Source organism: Pholis gunnellus, assembly GCF_910591455.1.
Source record: "Pholis gunnellus genome assembly, chromosome: 3".
Classification (NCBI taxonomy): domain Eukaryota; kingdom Metazoa; phylum Chordata; class Actinopteri; order Perciformes; family Pholidae; genus Pholis; species Pholis gunnellus.
The window spans coordinates 2,559,222-2,585,120 of NC_136529.1; the positions used below are offsets into that span (position 1 = coordinate 2,559,222).

At 43.1% G+C, this 25,899-nt stretch overlaps 1 protein-coding gene across 1 annotated transcript; it reads left to right on the forward strand.

Moving 5' to 3' along the window:
- Positions 1-5,948: 5,948 nt before the first annotated feature.
- LOC306694047 (carbohydrate sulfotransferase 11-like) lies at positions 5,949-25,476 on the forward strand. Its single transcript, XM_079156752.1, has 3 exons — positions 5,949-6,292; positions 19,221-19,300; positions 24,038-25,476. Exons 1-3 carry the CDS (start codon positions 6,199-6,201, stop codon positions 24,878-24,880), a joined length of 1,017 nt encoding a protein of 338 aa, XP_079012878.1. The 5' UTR covers positions 5,949-6,198; the 3' UTR covers positions 24,881-25,476.
- Positions 25,477-25,899: the final 423 nt, after the last annotated feature.

Sequence of the window (25,899 nt, forward strand, 5' to 3'; positions counted from 1 at the left end):
TGAATTGGTTCATTAAGTATTTTTCACACCGTTTTTTCCATGCTGTCATTTTCATTATATATTTGGGTTCACAGCTTTGTCTTAATAGCACAATGGCACCGCTTAACTAACAACGGGACGAGTGCTGCTCATCACGCCCATTCATCCACATCACAGAGCTGTGGAGAATAGAATGGCATCATTTCCTCTCTGGGACTGTTCAGCCTCCAGCGGTCCTCATCAATAGCGTCTGGGCTGGTGTGAAGCCTTTGTCGGGCTCACATCTGAGAACACTGTCACCTGCACGCGCTGCCATGACGACTCGGGCTTTGATGAGGTTTCATTTTGGATGGTACCCGTTTTGATTGAGGACAATCGAGCTAATTGATTCACTGGTGTTGGTTTTTGTTTTATTAAATGGCTTGGTTCAAAGCCGAGCTCCTGCTGCCTGTGATGCTCAGCCAAGTCCCTCTGTTTAGTTTATTTATATCCGTACACAACCAGAGGAATGAGGAAGGAGGGGCCGAGCCTGCTACAGAACCAGTATGTTTGCCAACTGATCAGGATGGTCCTGTCTTTGAAAAACACATTCATGTGTCTCTCACCTGTGTTGACAAGTTGATTGTCCATTAACAGCTGATTGTGATTCCGTGTGACTTAAATTCATACACCACAGTTCTCTTGTCATTTGCTCCAGTTGCAACTCTTGTGTAAGAACAACATGAGATCTCACTGTCCCCCGGTGGCATTCATAGTGCATTTCTAATATTTGGTATTGGCCTAAAATAAATCAGGCTCCCTTTTAATGTGTTGTTCTTTAACAGGTTTTTATTGTATAGTCAAATTACTCAGGTGGTATTTACAGAGGAGGAGAAGCTGCATCAGAGTAAGATATGTTTGTCTCTTTAGTTGTTTCTATGCCCCTTTTCATTGTAATTTGTTGTCTCTTTGTGTTTGATTGTTGTCTGTTTGTGGTTGTTTTGTCTGTTTATTGTGTCCCTTTGTGGTCTTTTTTTGTCTCTTTCTGGTCGTTTGGTGTCTGTGTCTGCCTTACATCTCTTTGTGGCCGTTTCTGTCTCTTTGTAGTCATTGTGCAACATTTTCTGTTACCAAATGTCCACCCAATATACACAATACGTTTTTTGAAGATATATTAGAGAATAGATTATCAACATCTTAACAGAGTACACACATTTCTCAGTTTCTTTACCAGTAAGTTTTCACTGTATTCAGATGATTTTGTAATGCGCTACCAGCTGTTGCAAAAACGAAATCCTTTTACTCAACGACCCTCCAATAGAGAGACAACGAGATCCTCCTTGTGGCACTGGCACCTCAGTGACTAGTCAGGTCAGTCAGGCATCAGTCCCGCGTCACAACTGTGGCAGCGCGCGGTACTCGTTCGGAACCCGTCCAGAAGCTGCCGAGCGGAGCCACATTTCCTGAGAACACCCATTGTTGTTACGATAGGATTTTGATTAAACTGTATTACGAACTGTATTACATCAAACAATCCACAGATTAATCGAAAAGTTGATTCTTGTTGTGTACATGGATAAATAATATTAAATCGCATGCAGTCAACTATTGTTGCTAACATACTCCCATCGGCCCACGTTTATTTATTTATATTTCTTCTAACATTACTCTGGTATGTGCTTGCATCATAGACTAAGAGTTTTCTTGCATACGGTCATTCTATTGCCTTGACTTTTATTTTGACATATTCTTACTTCGGACTACCTCTTACTTTGCGTCGCTCTTCAAAAGAAAAAACAAATAAACCATAAAACAGACTATCATAACGTACACGGGGACCCCAGGGGGGCACACTCCTCTGCCTAGTGGCGGCACTGGCAGCTTGTGGCACCTACTGACACCTACATATAAGCAGAGGAAGAGTGGAGATGTATACAGAGAACGGGTGGCTCGGGTGACTTAACTAAAATCCATACTGTGATCATAAAACTGATTTATGGTAGCTGACCAATGGTGACAACAATGGGTGTTCTCAGGAAATGTGGCTCCGCCCACTCAACTCGGCAGCTTCTTGACGGGTGGCGAACGAGTGCCGCTCGCTGCCACTGTTGTGGCGCCTGACTGACGCCTGACTGACGCTTGCCACCGACTAGTCCCTGCGGTGCCAGTGCAAGGAGGATCTCGGCCTTGTTGGTCCAATAAGGAAGAGTATTTGAAAGAGCTGTACTGGCTCATCCTCTCTCGTGTTACTTAAATCACCTGTATTATGGACAATATCATTAAGACCTTTGTAATTATGTTTGACATCAGTGTAACCCTCATCTAAAAACAGACAGCAGCATGTAGTGCAGGATTGAGTGTTCTGGAGAAGCTGGAAGTTGCCAGAAGGAAACTGAAGTGCAACTACTGAGAAGTCTAAAGTCATCCCTGTCTCACAATGACTTGCTAGATTTCACAACGCTCTTATCACTGAGCTACTGGTGAAAGCCTCCATGTATTACAGTGGACGTAACATATTGACCGGAAAATGTCTTTGTGTTGTGTTCGCTGGAAATGATTAACCTACATGAAATAAGAAATGGGAGGACTTCAAGTCAGTCTGTGAGGTTCAAATACATCAGTTCTCATTGAATGACCTGTTGTTTAACATGGCGATTGATTAATACAAATATGATCTTTTTTTAAATCTAAAATTCTGGCATCTATTGATCCTTAATTACCATAAACATTATTGATTAAATGAAGAATTAGAATATAGCCAAGACAAATGTTCTTATATGATCCTGTGGCATTTGGTTATATTATAATCATTTCACATTAAGACACTTTATTATGATGTGCGGTGGCATTGAGAACAAGATTTGGGTCAGACATGGAGAGCAACCCTGAACAAGTAAAGATGGTACACTGGGTTCATTTAAGATGAAATAACCCAGAACATATATCCATAATTAGATGTCAGTGATCTTTAGCTTCCGGTAGGTTTACATGATGCTTTGGTCTTATCCTGACCAAAATAACTTCTCTCCAGCGTGTTGTACACTCTGTTACTTACAGCCTCTGGCCTCTAGAGGGCAGCACAGTCTCACTGAGTTTTGTTCTGGACCTGTGATCAGTGTGAGGACCATTTCTTCTCTCTGGGCTGAATGTGGTGGAAATGAATGTTGGGAGAAATAACCGTGATTAGAAAACTCTGAAATTACTTTAACTGTTTTATTGAACAGACACTTAGAATAATTCAGCTGAATGGATGGAGCTCTTTCGGGTTTGGAGGTCTAACCACAAGAAAAAGGTTTAACAGAGTATATGTGCACATTATCCCCCCCCCCCCCCCTGCAGGCGTCCTCCTCCCAGGCCTTTGACTTTTTTTTGTGCTGCTGTCTCTGGAAGAGGGTTAAGTGAGATCAGGATGACCCCACAGCAAGTCAGACATGAAACCTCTTGGATAGGATAACATTTATTATTTGGGTTTGGCGAGTTCGGATGGCCTCGTCTGCATTTGTTCAGGGTTCAGCGATAAGTTACATCTAAAGAACAACATGATAAATTGCCCCCACACTGAAAAGTATGTTTTATTGCAGCATGATAGACGTTGCACCATCATGTCCCCCAGTTCATTACCTCGTCTAAATGTGACGCTCCTAACCACAGAAGAATGCGTTCTGCTGTTTTCAGTTACCACACCTACTTTTTTTTTTGCATCAAAATGAGTTTAAAACTACAGTTTATTCTATTTATTCACATGCTCGTGGCATCATTTATTTTACAATCTCTTCTTTTTCTTTTGCATTGATGAACATTGAACATTGCTGCAGTCTGCTCCTTTTGGACACGATGTTCCCCTCAAACTAGTGTGTCCCCGTCCCTCCTCCTCTCCTGCTGCACAAAATGTGTTAAGAATCAGTCTTCAGGGCAGGTTTTGTAGAAGGAGAGAGGAGAGGAGAGGCGAGGAGAGGAGAGGAGAGGAGAGGAGGGAGGAGAGGATCTTCCAGAGTCTCTCCAGTTGGGAGTTGAGCCTTGGAGTGGTGTCAGATACACAGAGATCATCATTGCGTCCTCATTCATACAGCAGGAGCACCAGTCATATAGTGTTTTAATAGATTTAATAGATTAAATAGATTTAATTTCTCCTGTACTTGTCTTTAAAAACAGAGAGAGCCTCCAGCTTCAATCCACTTTTTCCTGACTCTTACAGGAAATGACGTAACCAGACCACATGACTCCGTTTCAGATAAGGACAGATAATATCCTACTAATCAATCACCATGCCAAACAGCACGTCTCAGCAGTTTTTCACCTCTTGTCCGATTGGTCAGCCACTGAGAGAATGCATACGCTGACTCCTGACCGGCCTTAACAACCCCCCCCCCCCCCACCCAGACGATTACCCATCATCCCACTCCACAGTAAACCCTGACAGGTCTTCACACCGCCCCGCCATCGGGCCCATAGTGGTTTGATCAGTCACGTGGCTCCTAACCCATCCAGACTCACTTCACTTCAGGGATCTGATCCACGATGCCTGGGAAGATGGACATGAGGAATGTGGAAGAAAAAAAAAAGGTCAGAGGTCAAAAGCAGCGCTTCAGGAAGTCCTCCCTGCACCAATAAGCCAAACATGACTTACTGCCCCTGCGACGCTTGGCCCAGCAAGACGCTGTCCGGTTCAGCACCCTGGATGGGAGCCGTCGCATCACACGTCGGATTAAAGATGAACTCTGAAGGCCGCGGTCATGTGCTCTCTCCCCTGTGGAGGGTAAATACATTCCTGTATTCTACGAGTCATTCTACGAGTCACTCTGTATTCTAGTCTCTTATTTATTGATGCTCGAATCAGATTTATGACTTGATTTGTCAGGGGAATCTCTGAAACGTCTGAATATATCAACCTAAACATAAAAATACTGCAGGAATATTGCAATTCTTAGTATTTCTGTGAGCATGTAGCCCTGCTGTGCTTTATAACGGGGGCACAGTGACCTGACCCTTGTCTTTGACCGTTTGTTTGTGTTGGAGTGTGGTGGGATGGCCCTTGTGCTATCACAGTCTGCTGGAGAATCCATCCCATCCAGAATCTGAGACGAAGCTTTAAAAGTGAAGAACGAAGTGACGTGGAGAAGATGAGGGGAGAAATCCACGGCAGATGACGTCACTACAGACCCATCCATCAGAGAGTGTCTCGTGCTGGACTAACACATGTGGCTGCTTGCTACAACCAGAGACGAACGGGATAGCAACGGATATCCTTTGATTTCGGCTTTCAAAATAAAAGCGTGACATCGCCTTACACATTCTCAGGACCTTCTTTTTTTGTATTAATTTATTTATATGAAAGCCCATTCCTGCCACTGTGATGAAAATAATAAAGCTCCTGTAAGTCATAATGAGAAACTATCTCATAATTATGATTTAGTATCTCATAACTATGACATACTATCTCATAATTATGACATATTATCTCATAAATATGACAGTATCTCATAAATATGACTTACTATTTTCATAAGTTAAGTTTCTCATCATAATGACTTAGACAGGATAATGACAGTTTCTTAATTATTTTTATCACAGTGGCGGAAATGGGCTTTCATTTATCAACCTGTTCAGTTGAATCTTCTTTAATCTTTACCTCTAGACCACGGTCTTTATTTCTACATTAAAAAAGGCTAAAAATCTACAGGACTTTGTGTGCACTTGCAAAATAAAAATACTGACTTAGTAGACGTGTTCCCCTACTTTATATATATAAAACCTATAGGAGTTTTACCTTGAAAGGTCCAACCGGAACTTTCTCTTTTTAAATAGTGACTCTTTGCAGCGCTGTAAGTAGTGTTTGGGGAGAAAGGGGTTAACAACCAAACGTTACCCCCCCCTCGCCACCCCCCGCCACCCCCCTTACACAAACAGAGCGGCGGCCTCTGCTCAGACTACACTGACAGCAATATGCAGCCTGTTCCAGTTTCTCCGAGCCGGCGCACAGTCACGTTACAGTAACTAAAAGATACAAAATAATACAAACACGGCAGACCGGTGAAGTCTGCAGCGAGGCTCGCGTGTTCTTTTCCCTCCGCCAGGCTGGACAACCGAGGATGTACAGCGAGATAAGGAGCGGGAATGGTCAGCGAGCCGGATCGATGCTCTTATCAGTGATTAAGCCCCCCCAAAAAACCTGCTTGTTTTTCGCATGAACACAGCTGGCAGGATCCGGCTCGGCTCCTCGGTCGTCCCCCAAGAGTCAGGATGAGGAAACCCAAAGTCACCCGGGTGGGTTTCGCCTTGAGTCTGGGGTGTTTCATTATGGTCCTCCTCTACTTTAACAGCAGCCTGAAGCCGGGTGAGCACACTTTATTCTATATAACAACTATTGTTCAACAAATCTGATTTTCTTCTTCTGAAATAAATCAACACAGATGCCTCAGTAGTATAGAGAAGGAAAAGACCTCCACCCAAAATACAGTCAAGAAGTTTAAATATTACAGTTGATTCCATTAGTTTATCACCAGCCCTCTGCCAACAAGTATTAAAGTCCAAGTGTTCCCTTCTATTTACAACTGAATACAGCAAGAGTTACTGCTGAGATCTATTTCAGGATGTAGAAACACATGCATGTACGAATACCAGACATATCCCAACCGAACTAAAGTTATACAAATATTTTAAAAAATTGCATTGCTTTGGCCATTAGAAAAAGTTGTCATTGTGTTGTTATATATATGTTTTTATTAATGTTATGTACTACAGCAATAATCAGATTTGTGTGTGCTTGAATGGAGGAAGTGTGAGAACTGCTGCATTGTAAGTCAATTCACATCATAATCAAGGGATCCCTGTCTCTGTGTGTCTTTATTGAGTCCCAGTACAGTACGTCCCCCCCTTCCCCTCCAATCATGTTCGTCCTTTCCACACTCCCACCCGGGTGTTCTGGATTTTACAGAGATCCACAGACCTCGGTGGGGGAACAATTTCATCACCAAACTGATTAGTGGAGTGTTTCCTCTTCTCCGCGGAGGAAGGCTCGGAGAGGTTGCAGCTGGCTGGCAGCGGCAGTCGGTTGGCCCTCGCCGAGATCTGTTTCCAACCTCTTCCAGGGTCCCCCTTCTCTCCGCCACATACAATGGCCTCATTCAGACATGCCAAGCTACACCATGGGCCAAAAAAGAGCTCATATAGCCCATACTGTGTGGAGCGTTTTGGTTTTTTTTTAAGAGAGAGGTCAGTCAGTGCTGGATATACGTGTGATGTGAGGCTGTTTAGGGCTATTAGGAATCTATGAAAGACCAGCCTCATGTGGAGGCAGATTCCATCCCATCATACCGCGGAAAAGGGATTCGCTTGAAATGTGCTGTTAAACCACAGAAGTACATTTTGGGGGCTGTGGAAACATTCACGGTTAAATAACAAATCCCTCGGGATGGTTGTGCACTGTTCATCAGTCCGCCATGCTCGATGCACTCCAGGAGTTGTTGTGTGCTGATGCTTTGCCAGTTCCATGTGCCTCCCTTTTATTGTCCTCCTCTGTTTTAAATGGTACTTGAACACACCACTTTCTCTCTGATAAGAGAGCCATTTAAAAGTTTTAAGTCAATAAGAAAAGTCCTTTTTAAAGACATATTTACATGTAATAGCAGGAAAAACACAGGTGTAGTTAATGGCGTTATCAATGGCTGCCTTGCATTCAGGCCCTGGCTCACTGGTGTCTAGTCGCACCTGTGCTTTTCCTGCTATGACACGTCAAATGGTGCCTTCTAATGGGGTCGTGTTTACAGCATTCACCACAACAGTCCACGTGAATGCCGGCCATTTATGGTAAACGTCCTGCAATATCCGAGTTCACAAGTTGTGACGTAGTCATCGTGACGTCACCCATTGGTTTGTGGACTGCCGTTTTGAAGCCTTGAGTTCGTCAATTTTGCCGTTGGCATCTTGAATTGGGCCGTTCCCCAGCCTGAGTAGACCGCTGGATTGATTAACATAAAAGTGTATCTGTTCCGTCAGAACTGCGTGAGAGTGACAACTAAAAAACGTGAATACTGAAACACCCCCTGTGCCTATGCCATCACATTTACCAGGAGGCCAGAAACCCGACTCCGAATGAACAATAATAATGCGTGACTGCTGGAAATAGGTTTTCCATATCACCTAAAAAAGTAGTATGTCGTATGTTGTGTTTCTGCTTGTGTCCGCTGCCCCAAAGTGGCCAACAAATCAGCTAGTTAATTCAAGGAAACCTATGATAAATGTGGCACATCTTTTGTGTAGCAGTTTATAATCCAGCAGAGCAGGTTATTAGAAAATAAGATGTTGCGACACAGCTAATATTACAGCTTCCTCCATTTTGGACTTCCCTCAAAGGTCAGCACCGTGGATGTGATCAGCAGTTGGTCGATGGAGCGAATTCTCATGTTGAAGTTAACTTAAGTTATATTCTATTCTTGGATGTTCAGGGCCTGATTAAGACAAGTATTTAACTCTTTTTACCAATGCATGCGACAAGACAAGGGGCTGTGCTGTGAGGATAATTGGGTTAGCCATCGTGGGCACACACACATAAATAAAAGCAGGTATATCGGTGCTAAACAAGAGCATGATGAAACATCTGAAGGTGATTATTTAGCATTTAAGAGGTTGCCTCTGGGACTGTCGAGCGGCTTAAATGTATCTCATGTTTCAGCCATTAAAGCTATAAATCAGTTTAAATTAGTTTCAGATATGCAGCCGCTCTGTCCTATTTGCATTTAGAACACCTCCACCTCCCCTCTCTCCCTCCATCTGGGCTAAAGGTCGTGTTTGTTCAAAGACTATATTTAAGCTGCAAGTGAGCAGCCACATGACAAAGGAGTGCACCGCCAGGTTAGAGTAACAGTGTCAATTTGTCATGTCTTTTTTTTATTTATTTTTTACATTTCTAACAAAATAGAACACTCCCTGACATACGATCTCAAAAAACAAGGCACATGACAAAATAATAGCAGTGATAATATTATTATGTACAGTGGGGAAAAAAAGTATTTAGTCAGCCACCAATTGTGCAAGTTCTCCCACTTAAAAAGATGAGAGAGGCCTGTAATTTTCATCATAGGTATACCTCAACTATGAGAGACAAAATGAGAAAAAAAAATCCAGAAAATCACATTGTCTGATTTTTAAAGAATTTATTTGCAAATTATGGTGGAAAATAAGTATTTGGTCACCTATATACAAACAAGATTTCTGGCTTTCACAGACCTGTAACTTCTTCTTTAAGAGGCTCCTCTGTCCTCCACTCGTTACCTGTATTAATGGCGCCTGTTTGAACTCGTTATCAGTATAAAAGACACCTGTCCACAACCTCAAACAGTCACACTCCAAACTCCACTATGGCCAAGACCAAAGAGCTGTCAAAGGACACCAGAAACAAAATTGTAGACCTGCACCAGGCTGGGAAGACTGAATCTGCAATAGGTAAGCAGCTTGGTGTGAAGAAATCAACTGTGGGAGCAATTATTAGAAAATGGAAGACCTACAAGACCACTGATAATGTCCCTCGATCTGGGGCTCCACGCAAGATCTCACCCCGTGGGGTCAAAATGATCACAAGAACGGTGAGCAAAAATCCCAGAACCACACGGGGGGACCTAGTGAATGACCTGCAGAGAGCTGGGACCAAAGTAACAAAGGCTACCATCAGTAACACACTACGCCGCCAGGGACTCAAATCCTGCAGTGCCAGACGTGTCCCCCTGCTCAAGCCAGTACAGGTCCAGGCCCGTCTGAAGTTTGCTAGAGAGCATTTGGATGATCCAGAAGAGGATTGGGAGAATGTCATATGGTCAGATGAAACCAAAATAGAACTTTTTGGTAGAAACTCAAACTAGTCGTGTTTGGAGGAGAAAGAATGCTGAGTTGCATCCAAAGAACACCATACCTACTGTGAAGCATGGGGGTGGAAACATCATGCTTTGGGGCTGTTTTTCTGCAAAGGGACCAGGACGACTGATCCGTGTAAAGGAAAGAATGAATGGGGCCATGTATCGTGAGATTTTGAGTGAAAACCTCCTTCCATCAGCAAGGGCATTGAAGATGAAACGTGGCTGGGTCTTTCAGCAGGACAATGATCCCAAACACACCGCCCGGGCAACGAAGGAGTGGCTTCACAAGAAGCATTTCAAGGTCCTGGAGTGGCCTAGCCAGTCTCCAGATCTCAACCCCATAGAAAATCTTTGGAGGGAGTTGAAAATCCGTGTTGCCCAGCGCCAGCCCCAAAACATCACTGCTCTAGAGGAGATCTGCATGGAGGAATGGGCCAAAATACCAGCAAAAGTGTGTGAAAACCTTGTGAAGACTTACAGAAAATGTTTGACCTCTGTCATTGCCAACAAAGGGTATATAACAAAGTATTGAGATGAACTTTTGTTATTGACCAAATACTTATTTTCCACCATAATTTGCAAATAAATTCTTTAAAAATCAGACAATGTGATTTTCTGGATTTTTTTTTCTCATTGTGTCTCTCATAGTTGAGGTATACCTATGATGAAAATTACAGGCCTCTCTCATCTTTTTAAGTGGGAGAACTTGCACAATTGGTGGCTGACTAAATACTTTTTTCCCCCACTGTACATGCACATACATTTATACAATATATATATAGAGAGAGAGATTGATACAAATTAAGTAAAATATAATTAAATAAATAAATAGAAATAAAATTAAATAAATACAATGAATGAAAAAGGGTGGCATTTGTATCAGTGCAGGATTAGTTTCAGATGAGCAATGCTAGTCCTGGTAGTACATCACAGTTTTGTTACAACAACCCATCTCAATTGTTTAAACCCTGAGGTACAATGTTACAGAGATCCACCGTTGTATAAAACAAACAGTTGTAGATTTGCAGTAATTTCTTTTGTCTTGTCTGTTAATTAGTACTCTTTTTGCACACAGCATTCGCAGTGCAAATCTAAATTTAGGATAATTGCATAGTTGCAGAGTGGGTTTACTTTACATGTCGTGTATGCTGCACTGTCATGGACACCGAGGATGCAAATAGTACTTTTACAGAAAATGAGGCGCCTCCTACAATGCCAAAAACGACCTCTTTGACCAGTCGTGACATCTGGGTTTTTTTACCTCTCAAGTACAAAATCTCCCCATTGGTCTGACGTCATTTCCAATACAGTCATTGTCTTGACTCATCTTTGATTTTTACAGAGTGACGCACCGTATTGCGAGATTTTTGACACTGTTTGAGAATTCCAAGGATTTCTGACTCTTCTTCTGTCCTAGAAGACATGACTCATCATCGAGATGAGCGTTTCTTCCAATGTGGGGCGTCCTAACTACGAGGGCAGCTGTGTTTCCTCTATAAAAGTTTACTCAGACACAAGGACTGAGGAGGGAGCATGGGGCGGCACAGTCTGGAATGTGGTATGTTTTATTGCATTGTCAGGATCTTCTCCTGTGCTCCCCCTTGGGAATATAACCCATGAACACTGCTGTACATGTTGCCAGTAACATTTACAAATACAGATGTGAGTTGATGGTTATCTGGCAGCTAGTTCCTGCTATATAATTACAAGCAGAACCTATTATTGTTCCTTGAAGCTACTGTACTGGAGAGGTACCCACACCTCATACCTTCCTTGTCTGGGCTTGACTCAAGGCCCTAAACGAGCCTTATAAATCAGCACTCCGGCTTCGTTGGAGCTCCTGCAGCGCACTAACCAGATTAGCTCCAGGGCTTCTTAGGAAGTCATTCGAACATGGCATCAGTCCCCGTCCCTGAAGTCTCATGAACACTTGTGGACGTGACTTTTGTTCCAATTAAAAACAAGCTAAACACCCACAAAGGAACAGTGTGACCTAATCTTCAGATCCTGCCATTGCCAGTTGTCCAAACTCCTGTCAGATCCTCAGCTATCGTTCCGACCCGTTCTCCAGCCGGCCAGCTGCATATTCATGACACAGAGCGGCGGGAGCTGATGATTCCAGCAAGTACCCCTGGAGTTTTTTGTTTTGTTTTCACGGACACCATCTGCTTTCAGAGCCAAAATCCTCAAGTGATTTTGACTTTTTCACTATTAATATTGCTCAATAAGACCACGGCTCTACAGAATTATGTTGTTTTACTTAAGTCTGGATGATCTGTGGTTCAAACAATGGCAGTTTGTCCACCGCTTTGGTCCAGACTGAAATATATCTTGAAAAATATCAGATGCATTGCCATGAAATTAGAAACAGACAGTCAAGTTCCCCAGAGGAGGAACCCTAATGACTTCGGCGATCCTCTGACTCTTCCGAGCACCACCGTTAGGTCAGAGTATTCAGTTATCCAGTCAAATATGGGCTTGATTCATAAGCACACATCACCGTCAAGTTCGAATTTCAGTTGGTCCAATACTTTGGTTTATGACCAAATACCTGCAAAACTAAACACATACCCATCAGCCTCAGCTGTACTTGTGCGTGTATCCAGTACAAAGGCAGCTGTGGCTCCTCGATAAGAACCACAGTTTACGTCATCCTCCTTGTTGTAATTCCAAGTTGGAAGAGTTGGAAGTCCCCAATATGTCCCACATTAGGAAAAATGTGGTGCTAATACATTATAAGATTTGAAAATGAACAATACACTCTTTCATATGGTTTCACTTGTTAACGAGATGCTACCAACACGTAACGCAACAAATAAAGCTAGTGGAAGCAATTTAAATGGAGTGACGACAAGGTTAGCAGTTGGGGGAGTTACCTTCTTGTAATAATGGCTCCCAACTCATTGACTCTGATTGCAATTATGTGTTGGCAGAGTGTGAATACAACATAAACTGAGGTGGTCAACAAACATCAGTGTGTTAACAACGTCGCAAGCATTTTAGCACGCTGACGTCAGCATTTAGCTAAAAGTACCACTGTGCCTAAGTGCTTCCTCACAGGGCTGCTAAACCCTTATACCCTTTTCCCACCAAAATGAGTGCGAGTATGCACGTTTTTTTTAAACACAGGTAAAACACACTTAAGAGAAGAGATGGACTCCTTTTCCTTTGCACTTCAGTGGCCTTTCTGTTTGTTTGTTTTTGTTGTGTCAAGTTTGACATTGCGGTTGGGCGGGAATGGAAGCAGGATTAGTGCTGCTGGTGTTTACTTCTTTTTTAATATCTGTTACCTATTCGGCCTCTCTTTCAAACTCTCAAACCAGAGTTGGTGATTGTTGGAACGTTGGAAGGACTAAGACAGAAAATTAATTTGATATGGCTTCTGTCAAGTATGAATGAAGTGTGTTGTTGATGATCAGCGTGGTGAAATCACTGTTGTCTCGTGGCTTTTAGGAGAGCAGATAAAACATATGTTTTGTCAGTTAATACTTCATAAAAATTGTCCAAATCCCCAAGGCACGTCACATGGCATCGCAGCAGAATAGAGGCGAAAATAAGCGCGACCGCCCGGGTGTCACGTTTCCATCACTGCTGATTCGAGCTGGACCCGATGAATACCCGTGACTACTGCACAGTCATTTATCCTGGGTGATGAATACCGGTTGTAAGCTTTTCTCACTGAAGACAAAAGCCAGATGTTTTTTGGTTGTTTTTTTTGTCAGGCGGTAAAGGGGCTTTTAAAGTGGGATAGGGATTCATGGGACATGTTTGGCACTTGACAGAGAGTAGAGCAGAGTTTGGCATGCAATCAAATCTCCAGTTAATTATTTAAACATTGGAAAGGATCCAGAAAGAGCAAAGGACACCGCTTCTGCTTGTCTTACAGCTGCATATGTCAGTTTTTCTTTTTATCGTCACCATGTTACTTTGCAGAGATATTTTTGCACTTGCAACTTTTTGATTGCAGGTGTGCCGGAACATGCAACTGAATACTAAAACAAGCCAACTAACATTCACATTGTCTGATCAGGATCAGGAAGGCTCATATCTCACATCTGCATGCATTCATCAAAGAGTCTATAACACTACACCACCCACACGACTCTGCCTTTACACCCTTTACACACACATTTGTGGCCTAAAAGGATCAGGCTTTCCTCTTGTACAGTGTGTCTCTCAGTAAAGCTGCTCTTTGGCAGGAGAGGCCAAAGGGGAGGGGTCAGTTTTCCCTAGTGGGACCTAAACACAGAGCTCCGTTTATGGCCCGGACAGGAGGAACACACATCGGCCTTTCTATCTTTTACATTTCCGAAGGCCTCGGTTCTGTGCGAACCAGGAGGAATGCTGCAGGGTTTTGGGTCTAGACTGGGTTAAACCAACAGGACTGCTCCTTCCTTTGAATAGGCCGTAGGTGGGGTTGGTGAATCTCCTCAGTGGAGGAATTTGAGCTAACAGCCGAGACAGTGTTCGGCTAGAATAGCTCATGATTTGAAGTTCTTCTATCTTTAGAAGTTGTCTACAAAGACATTTTTCTTCACTTGTGGAGGCACTTCATTTCTTCTGCAAGTGTAAAAAATACAGGCCTACCTTTTTCCCCTCCAACGTCTTCACAATGCGCGCTGTCCCGTTCTCTGCTTCACCCGATATCCAGCAGCTGTTCAGCTTTCACAATTGAATCCGTTCAATTCCCTGGTATTTCCATCTGGCTCATTGTTAAATACCCAATAAGAAAATTGGGGATTATAAATTTCCTCTCTTGGCCGAGTAATGCCACATGAGCAGGGGGAGTGACGACACACAATACACTCTTTGAGGCCAGGCGATGTGCCATCTCAGCTTTTTGTGGCTTGTTGCCAGGTATTTGTCAGTTTCAAAGTTATGTCAGACGTTACCTCTGCTGACTGGCGATTCATTTGAGAGGGGCAGAAGAGATGGCTTTGGGAGTGGTCGTGTTGGAAATGTTTTCCTGAATCGCTGGTAGTTTCCAATAGGAAGTGGTAAGATCTTCAGAAAAACAGGTCAATAAAGCAGTGTACTGTGGCAGAATGCTTCCTTGACTTTGGTAGCAGCATCTCTGACTCTGTTCAGTCCGATCTTAAGGCGTCATTTGCCAACCTCATTCACACTGTGAACCTCAAGAACAACGCAGCGATTAGTGGATTTTCTTGTGGGAACGATGTAGATATGTGTAAAGTATAAACTGCTACTCAATAGGGATGCCATGATGAGGAAATATTCCCACCGGTTAATAAATCATTTTTATTACACATTTTACTTAAGAAGATACTCGTCGATAAAGCTGACAGTAGGAATAGTAGTAGTTGTAGTAGCAGAGTGCCTACTTTGATCTTTAACGTTGGATTGCTGTGTTCCTGGCCTCTACGGTCGAGCTTTCGCTGCATGCCTGTATTTTTGACTTCTGGAACACACTGCGGCAAGTCTAGTGGAATCACAAGCATCGTCTGGAGTGACTGCGATTAGATCAGCTGAAGCCAGGTGTAATCCAGAGGTGGTACTCTTGGGGGTGTGTGCAGATTAGAGGTGTTGAGGACGGTTAAGCCCGTCAGCAGTGACTCGACAAAAGCCTTCCTTACTTTATGCTGTCGGGAATGCTTAATTGGCCACGGAGGTGAGAATGACCTCAGGCACAGATCACACCAAGAAGCAGTGCAACAGTCGCATCTGCTTCAAGAACGCCCCATGGCAAACCGCTTCGTGCAAAACAGCTGATGAGCCTGTACAAGGGGGGTGCGTGCTCAACATGGCAAATATAACTGAAATGAAGAAAAGGGATTCAAGCAGATGTCAAGCTCTTACTGTTTGTCTGCTGTTGGATATGGAGGGAAAACATTATTGAAAATTCTGTTAATCGTAATTAAAACCCGCTAGTTTCAACCTTTTGTCTGCATTTGCCATTGTCTGTTCCTGCTAAAATCTACCGGCATTGAAACAGAAAGGCGGGGGTAAAGTAGAACAGTCTGCCTTTTGCTTGATGTGATTGGCTGACTGGGCAAAGTGTGACATTGACGAGTGGTGCAACTCAGCGCCTGGCGAATGCCGCGCATGCCGCAGGAGAGGAGCTTCGGTAGGCACGCCGTACCATAGGAAAACTAGGAAAACAATGGTTTCGCGCTTTAGGCCATTCTGTATGATCTGTGCCTCACTCAGCATGCTTCCACAGAAATTCATGTTTCAGTCATGCATTTGAGTCATATTTCGTGACTCAAATGCAATGAGAAAGAACAAAAGCTGAGATAATCACAATGAATGTTTTAGGGCTAAAAACTGTGAGGGACATTTTGGATGATTTGTCCATGACCAAGGCTGAGCCTATGTATTTCTCCGTTGCCAACAATGCCTCAAACAATAGAAAAACAGAAAAAGGTTCCCAAACGTAACCCTAATAGAGCACAGGTTTGCAGACAGTTATAAGACAGGTGTTGATGGTCCAACTACCTGAATAAACGTGTGAACTAAGCGTTCCGTTAGTGACCGAGCTAAGATAATGAGGTAACCTGTTTGCTAACTGACTGTTAGCAAGCTTGCTAGCTTGGAGAGCTTTACAGTATTTTCCATTTTCAAAACATTGTTATTGAATAACATGGTGTAACTTTCCAAGAAGAGACCCAGAGAGAATCAGAATCAGAACCATTTATTGCCATGGTATGTTGCACATACAAGGAATTTGACATGACTAGCATTAGCTCGGCTATATTTAGCATGTTAGCAGCTTGCTAGCTACAGCGGCACCCACCAACATTGTAAGTTTAGACCATAGACTGTATATAAGAAGTGTACATAGTCATCATGACGTCACCCATTGGTTTGTGGACTGCCGTTATGAAGCCTCGAGTGCGGCAATTTCGCAGCCGTCGCCACCTTGTTTTTTTTGCAACCGAAGTTACCATATTTGGAATGTGGAGGAGTGACGTAGAGAGATACGGCTCTAATAGTGGCAGCGACCTGTCAATCACAGTAAGCCCGCCCTAAAGCATACTCTGCTTTATGGTCTGTTTGACTCTAAATGAACCATAATGTACTAAATGAACATCATGCTGTATTGAAGAAGACTTGAAACTAGAGATTGAGATCATAGACTCATGTTTACAATGTTTACTGAGGTAATAAATCAAGAGAGAAGTAGAGTCATTTTCTCATAGACTTCTATACAATCTGACTTCTTTTTGCAACCGGAGGTTGCCGCCTGGTATTATAGACACTACGTCCCAGAAGTGACGTAGTGTCCACTTACACTAAGTTGTCCACTGTGATGAATAGAAAGCAGTTGTCAGTAATTTTAAGTGGCACTAACTCAGCATGAAATTTCACATATAAGATCTACTTTGTTTCCCTCATATACTCATTTATTCCTCAGTAATTTGGTCATAAACTGCACATTCAATACTGTACATGTTTCATTGGCTCCACCGTGAGTGTGTCAGTGGGTTTACAGCTCATAAGCTGCTTGGCACACATGACTGGCTCGATCCCACCTTAGTGTGAAAAGAAGCACGCACACACACACACACACACACACACACACACACACACACACACACACACACACACACACACACGGTCACTGTGCTGAGTCTTCCTGCAGGCTCAATATTGTGACACCCCTCTCTTGTCGTTATTGGGCCCCTGAATGAATGTCTCTAATTAGCATTAAGTACTTGTAAATTCAGTTGCATAGAGATGACAAATGTTATTGCTGCCTCTGCAAATCTGGAACTTAATGTCTGCATAAAGTGCAGCGTGGATATGGATTTTTTAATGAGGCTACTTGAAAGCATTGAAAACATTCTGAAGTTAATGGGACTTTTACATTAGTTTGAATGATGACACTGCAGAATGACCGTCAAAAGATCTGTGAACTGAGCAGTTGAAACGTTGCAGATTCCCAACTTGCAGTTTCAAGTCCTTGTTTTGCAGATATCTCTTCAATTACATTGTGTAAGCATTGGCAAGGCATGCTCTGAAACATGTGTGTGTTTACCGTCTATGAATTGTGCCTCAGTCCCAGAACCAAATATGTTGTCCATTCAAGAGTCATCTTGGTGGAGGATTGGCTTGGGGTGTATCGGAAAATGAGTCATATTAAATATTTCGTAAATTGCTGCAATACACCTGAAGGACATACTTTGGCAATTTCCTGAATAAGTGTTTCATCACTTCATCATTGTGAAATTATTATTTTAATGACGATGTGAAACCACTGGCAGGGGCTGGCACTTTGAACAAGGCCTTTGTCTAAAGACCACCTCCGCATTTTTGGGAAATGCAGGTATTCAGTTTCCTGTCGCGAGCCAGATGAAAGGATTGATACCAGTCCTGTGTCTGACCGCTCGATATAACAGTACAGCCATTAGCTGGTTTGTGCTTAGCTTAGCTTAACTAAGAAATGTTTAGTTAGTGATAACTAGTGAGCTTTAGAGGTGCTGGTAGGCATTTAGTAATTATTTAATGTGCAGATATAAGAGTCATATCGATCTTCACATCCAACTCTTGGTGCGGAGGCAAATAAATGCATATCCCAAATTATTCCTTTCAATATAAATTGATACACAGAAGTAAGTTCTTCTCTTCCCTGTTCCATTGTGTAGCAGCAAACAGAACAACCCTTCGTGACATGGAGAGCAATTTAAGAAGCGGTTGGTAGACGCTGACCTTTCAGAGAGGTCACATCCCATTTAGTTTCAAGCTACATTTAAGGTGAACCTAAGGTTTGAGCTGGAGTGAAGTTTCCGCTGCTTTCACTTACAAAGCTGCAGTCTCACATTGTGTCACCCTGTTTCTCAAATGTGCTTATATGTTCAGGTAGTGAAGTGCCCAAAAGCACTGTAGCAGAATAAAACTGTGGAAACAACAAACCAATAAAAATCTATGCTAGATGTTTTACTCTTGACTTTACTGCAGTTTGCTCTCTATATGTTCCTACTGTTTAATATGAACCCTTTTCTAGTATTAAAGTGGCACACCTCGCAATATCTATCTTTGTTGCCTATAGATTTGACAGGTGGATGTGAGGTTGTGGTCAATTTGGATTCATGTTACCTGGATTCCAAACATGACCTGCATCTATATATCTTGTTAAGATCACGTCTTTTCTTTTTCTTTTTTAACTCAAAAAACACTATGTTGCCTGATAGTCAATGGTTTGTGCATATTTGCATTTTTATAGATTTTCTTGTCTTCCAACTTCTCTCCTATTCTTTAACTTGTGTTTTTCTTCTTTGTGGACCGCATTGTTAAGTTGAATAAACAGGAAGTGCTATCATTTCATAATGCGCTATTATGGGCCATTACGTTACGTTAAGTTTGATTGGTTTGATTGTTGCTTTAAGGTAACAGGAATTTGCTTTGGAAGCTCTTTCAGTCCGATTTCATGACAGATGTGTTCTGGTTCCTCAGCCTCGGAGCCGGTCGGTGAAAGAAGCAGTGGGCAGAAGTCTCGGAGGAGCCCTCTACAGACGCTTTATGATGGAGACCAGGTCAGTCCTGTCTAACCACAAACAGTCTGCAGTACAACTCATTACTACGCCCAGGCCTGAAATCATGCCCCAAAGTTGTATTCATTCCTATTTTATCATGGCTCACTCATGCATATTAAAAACAAAAAGTGGTATATATTTTAGAATGATAAACTCAATTTAAGCTCTGATTGATAAATTCAGACGAGCAACAGCAAAGGTAATGAAGGATGGACAATGTGTGATACTGATTCCGTGTGTGTTCCTGGTATGTAAGGACAGAGCCTGGAAAGGCCCAAACAATAACTGGAGGACAGCCTTCACCACCAGCAAGCCTGGCGAAATGTTTTATGTTAAGTACAGTAGGCTTGAAGAGGTTTTAATTTCCTCCTGCATTGCGTCTAAGACAGACGAGCATTTGGACCTCCTGTGGAGTTTTGAGCAAGTGAATTTGAATCACCTTTTGAATTTTGTATATAATTTTAAGATCTGCCTAGACAATAGATGGGAACTATATTGCTAAAATGTGTGATATCATGTGCAGGTGTAACATGCTACTGCTACAGCAAGCTGGAGCCATATGACTGAATGAAGAAAACATGTTCCTACAGTGTCATGTTAGCTTAACTATGGGCATTTTCAGTAATTATGAAAGCTTCTGGTGTTGCACAGTGTCAATCTGCTTTGGTGGGATCTGCTGGTCCGGGGAGGATGAATCCTTCTGACATTGGTGAGCTCCTGACCTGATGGTGGCATTAGAGGAAAAGTCAAGGTTTTCACTTTTTAATTGAAATATCTCAACATGTACATATATCTCAACATGGATTGGCACCAACTTTTGTTTCCCATGGATGTATGTTAATGACTTTGGCGATTCTCCCCGACTGCTCCTCTGGTCACACATTCATGGTCCCCAGAGGATCATTTGTAAAAACACTGATCCCCTGACTTTTCATCAAGCGCCACCATCAGTGCTAACTAAACTAAGATGGTCCAAAAAATATACTTACCAAACATATTGAGAGCATGTTAGCACGGCGATGAGAGCACTGAGTACGTGCAGCCTCGCAGAGATGCTAGCATGGCTGTGCACTCTCAGGCCCTGATTAGACAGAGCGCGTTTTTTATTGTAATTGTTTTCAATGAGAGTGAAGCGTTTTGCAGCGCTGAATGGAAGAGTGCCCGAAGTTATAAGCGTTTTCTTTCTCATCGTTGTGACCTTTTCCGGATATGCAGAGCAGTATGACCTTACCAACCGTAGTTACCATGAGCTGAAGAGAAAACGGCACACCTGGTGGCAAATTAGTGCAGTATTTGAGATTTGGGGTAAGTTGTTTTCATTAATGTAAGCTGTACTATGAACTATTAGTAAGCGTACAGTTCATGGTGGGTGTTAAGCACTCATTCCGTTAGCACTCATTCCAAAAAAATGTATTAATAATTAAGTGTGTGATACACAAACAGTCCCTAATTGTTGTGATGTCTTCATCCGTACAGTTGCTCTGATTCATCTGGCAGAAAGAATGTAAACAAAGGTCAGCCATCTTTGTTGAATTACACCTCTGACATTTATTGAGGAAGATTTATTGGCTTGAACGGGCACCGTCTGACTTTAGACAATTTAGAGCTGCGTGATTTAAGAGCTGCCTTTGATGTGAGCAAGAGAAGCATGTTTCTCATGTATAGATAACATACAGGCTCATAAAAAACAATGACATGAGCAGTTGTCTACTGTGGGCACATAAAGAATGGATTACCAAGTGACCTCAGTATTGTATAGTACAGCATAGAGTGTAAGTCTGTGGAGGCTACGAGAAGGATGATCTGACAAACTGACAGTTCAGGTGAATTATACTGGTTAGCCTTGTTTTGCTGATTTCTACTGTCCTATCCAACATCAGCTATCAGGGAGGGAGAGAGAAACAGATTTTACTGGAGAAGCAGAGGCAGGAATGTTGAGATGAATGTTTGATTGGTCTAATTGCTCCTCCTAAAGAGCACAAGGTGACCATTAAAGATACAGTTTCACTGGGAGTGAAAGTTATGAGAAAAGTATAGATTTTATATACCACTACTGACTTTATACAAGCCTCTGGACTCCTTTTAGAAATCCGATCAGCCGACATCATGTTAATACACTACTTCCACGTCTGTCACGAGTTGGCAGAGACGGGAAAAGGGGAAAATAGATGGAATTGCACATTTGTTACTCCTCAACATCAACAAATGTTTTGAGTTGCCTTTGTTGTCCGCGCAAAATGACTGTTAGCTTTTGAAAATGAGAGGGTTTAAAGAAGACAAAACGCCCCTGGGTGGGGCTCCAAATAGTCCCTTTATCCCTCCATCTGTAAACCCGCAGAGCACAGAGCTGCAAGGCTGCAACAGCTGCTCCCAGTTAAATCTCCCTGTGAGGAGGAGGAGGAGGAGGAGGAGGAGGAAGGTGTGCACGCCAGCAAACAAACCAGCTCCAGCAGGCATCATTCACTTTTTAATTGCTTGTGATATTTACTTTCCACTTAAACCCCCCCCCTCCCTATGTATCCCTTCAGATTCCAATCTCGCATCTCAGTTGCTTCACTGATATTTTTGGCTACTTTGGGACAGCGGAACACGCTGTAGATAAAAAAGTGACCATGTTATCACCGGATAATCTCATTGGTTATGTCAGCAAAACAACCAGAAGCAGCGTTCATTATTTGGAGTCATGTTGCTGGCCACCTAATGAAATGAAGTCCAATATCCACTCTTCTTTTAGCTTTTTCTCCTTTCTCATATTTGGCTCTTCAGCTGCTAAATGCTCCGCTGTGTTCACTAGTCTGTGCCGTTTGGTGCTGGGCTGGTCCTGTGCAGTGGATCTATTACAGCAGCTGCTGCAGCGGAAAACAATGTTGAGGAGAACAATGAAAGTGAATTTAAAATGGAAAAGTTTGGGTCGTTAAACCAAAACAGACAAATAAAACTGTCACATTTTGTACATTTTGATTTGAGTGCTCTTTAATCTCATTTCAAATCGATTCTTTTTTTCTTTAACTGCTTTCAAAGGGTCTTGCACAGACTATACTCCAGGGCAAGCAGGATTTATGGATTTTATTTCCTTGTGAATCATGGCTCAAGTGCAGCTTTTCGCTACATTTGACCCATGTGCATGTGCTCAACATTCTCAAGAAGGCTTTGGCATTCTCTTTGAATGGCATGTTTTGTCTTGTGGTGCATCCTGGAGGCTTCTTTAATATCCTCGGAAAAAAAATACAGAATCCTGCCTATTGCTCACATGAAGGGATTAAAGTTCAGAGAGTGTTGTAAAGTAGTACACAGCAGGCTGCTTGCGAGAGGGGTCAGTGTGGGCGCTCCAGTCTTTGGCCCGGTCCCGGTGTATCCTTGATGATCCAATGTCTGCCTCTAAACACAGAGCCACACATCGTGTCGGGCACCGAGTCAAACGGAGAGACTCAGGGCTCCGACCGCTGCAGTGGTGAGCCAGGCTGAGTAAATGAAAGGAGTAAATAAAGCGTTTGTGCCACGAGGAGGCCAAGCTGAACCGGCTGACCCGTGATTTTATCGAGGCAGGATGCAGACGTTAAGACCTCCTAGAGAAGTATCTGTCTATATAATTACTCTGGGAACTTAGTAGGTTCTTGGCAATATGCAGGGTGTCTGCTCCACTTGGCTAACTTTTAAAGGCTGACTTAACTTACATGAGCTTTTCTCTTGTCGCAACTGCTTAAAATCCACAGAGTTTGATCAAAGTCTGTTTACACGTCTCGGGGAGTACTACTGCATATGTGACAAAGTCATATAAAGCCCTTAGTGTCTCCATAGGGAGCTGTGTGAAGTCAGATGAACTGCCTCAAGGGATGTCACTTAAGTCAGCGTTGGTTCAGGCTCGAGACTACAAAAGATTTTGGGGTGTGGAGTTAAAAAGACATGAGATTACCAGACCTCTGTAGCATGCTCCTCATCTCTGTTAGAAGCTAGCGGCTCCAGGCTACATTAGCTGCTACCAGCACAACACAACAGGATCTCCGATAGAACTGTCAGCGGTTCAGCTGCATTACGGTTAATGTAGGCTGCATGTTTTTATCAGGAAGAATAAAATGTGGAATAGAAAAGACAATGGTGCAATGCTAAGTGGGTGTAGCACTTTTAAGAGAGGCCAGACTACAACTCCCTGTGTTCCAGGCCTGAGATCCACTCAAAGTCTGTATATAAGAAGTGGACAAAGCCGTCGCGACGTTGGTTTGTGGACTTGTGGTTTTGAAGCCTTGAGTTGGGCATTTTGGCCATCGCTGTCTTTGATTTCTCCCGTCACCATCTTGGTTTGTTGCAACCAGTGATTATTATCATATATCATATCAAGTTATCATATTTGGACTGCAAAGGATTGATGTAGAGAAGCCGTACACAGCAGCAGCGACCTGTCAATCACAAGGTAGCCCCGCCCTAAAGCATACTCTGCTTTATGGTCTGTTTGACTCTAAATGGACCATCATTTACTCAATGAACATCATGCTGTATTGAAGAAGGCTTGAAACTAGAGATTGAGACCATAAACTCATGTTTACAATGTTTACTGAGGTAATAAATCAAGAGAGAAGTAGAGTCATTTTCTCATGTCTTTGCAACCTGAGGAGTCTCCCCCTGCTGGCCATTAGAGAATGCAAGTTTACGGAATTTTCCTTTTAAAAGTAGACTAGTGATTCAGGTTGTTACTGATAATTAGTACTTCATGTTTAATTCTTATTTTCCTTTTCCCTGTAGGTGGAGTCAGCAATACAGGCGATCCATCAGGGCCGACGGGAGGTGTTAGAAGAAGCCTGCCGCTCCTACACCCGCAAACGCAGAGTCCTCATCCCCGAGGACCTGAAGCACGTCATCGTGGACGACCAGCACGGCTTGCTGTACTGCTACGTCCCCAAAGTGGCCTGCACCAACTGGAAGCGGGTGCTCATGGTTCTGACGGGTGTCACCGGGTCCCTCCGAGACCCACTGGCGATCCCCGCCAACGAGGCCCACATCCCGGGAAACCTGCGCACCCTGTCGGAGTACTCCACCTCGCAGATCAACCAGCGCCTGCGCTCCTACCTGAAGTTCGTCTTCGTGCGCGAGCCCTTCGAGCGGCTGGTGTCCGCGTACCGCAACAAATTCACGCGGAGCTACAATACCGCCTTTCATAAACGATACGGCACAAAGATTGTGCGGCGGCACAGGCCGGACCCACAGCCGGAGGCTCTGGAGAGAGGGAACGACGTCTCCTTCGAGGAGTTTGTGTATTACCTCGTGGACCCGTCGACCCAGCGCGAGGAGCCCTTCAACGAGCACTGGGAGCGGGTGCACTCGCTGTGCCACCCCTGCCTCATCCACTACGACGTGGTGGGTAAATACGAGACGCTGGAGCAGGACTCCCGCTACGTGCTACAGCTGGCCGGGGTGGAGGACCAGGTCAGCTTCCCCGCCTCATCCAAGAGCACCAGAACTACCGGAGACATGGCGGCCCAGTTCTTCCACAACATCAGCCCCTTCTACCAGAAGAAGCTGTACAACCTCTATCGCATGGACTTCCTGCTCTTCAACTACTCAATACCAGCCTACCTCACGTTTTAGATGTTGCTGGGACATCGCTCGTCCACGGACTGGACTTGAACATGTGGAGCCTGGACTTCTAAAAGTTGTTGAGCTGTTTTTCTGTGCAGGCCTTATTACTGACACTGCTGATACTGTTGAAGATGTATACTGCTTAGAGCTCCAAAGTGAATCGATTTTTACTGACTGAAAAACTTCTGCAGAAGATACAAACAGGAGAGGACATGTCATCACAAAGTGACACTTTGCCGAAAGAAGGCAAATTATATTTTACTGTAAATGGTGATCCAGCGGACGTCGGTCACTGCCTTTGAAAGTGTGAAATACCGTTTCATTTAATTTCGCCATCTGCTGTTTCAAAAGTGTACTTCACACGATAAATGTAATCTGCAGTAGCTGAATGAAAGTATTAACATCGTGTTCAGACAGCGGATGTCTTATTTTCGACCTCAGCAGACGAGGACAACTTTTGTAAACTGTGACTATGTTTATTTTTTTTGTGCTGTAGGAAGAGATTTTTGTGTAACAATGACATTGTCTTTATTTATTCTGTTATTGCTGACTCCGCAAAGTCAGACAAACCAAAATAGATCCATAGGTTCTCTCATAATTTTCAAATAAATGCATTTCAGCGAGAGTTTGTTTATTGGTTTGAATATTGGAGCGGTGATAAAGGCAGCATTCCTGATACTTGACACTGTACAGATATCTTTCAGAATACAGCAATTGCGACTTGCATGCCAGTCTTTTATTTCATTTACAAATCATAGCTGCAAAGCTGTCATCTAGAAGTTCTTAAAAATGTCAGAGACAAGTCCAGTTAAGCTTGATGTCGCTGCGAACATGGAATTGTTACCATCGTTGGATGCTATTTCATGATCAGAAAAGACAATCGTTTTTCTAAAAGTGCATATCAAACAATTGAAAATGCCCCAAACAGAGAGATGCATACTAAATCACTTGTTCACCAAAAGAGCACAAAGAAATATTGTCAATACCTGTAACACATACTAACACGGAGACAGTTAAGTACAGCGGGC

What these genes read in the sequence shown, in the direction of transcription:
- LOC306694047 (XM_079156752.1), top strand. Translation starts at nt 6,199, where the DNA reads ATGAGGAAACCCAAAGTCACCCGGGTGGGTTTCGCCTTGAGTCTGGGG. An exon ending in TAACAGCAGCCTGAAGCCGG is followed by an intron (nt 6,293 to 19,220) that starts GTGAGCACACTT and finishes CTGGTTCCTCAG; the next exon opens with CCTCGGAGCCGGTCGGTGAA. An exon ending in CGCTTTATGATGGAGACCAG is followed by an intron (nt 19,301 to 24,037) that starts GTCAGTCCTGTC and finishes TTTTCCCTGTAG; the next exon opens with GTGGAGTCAGCAATACAGGC.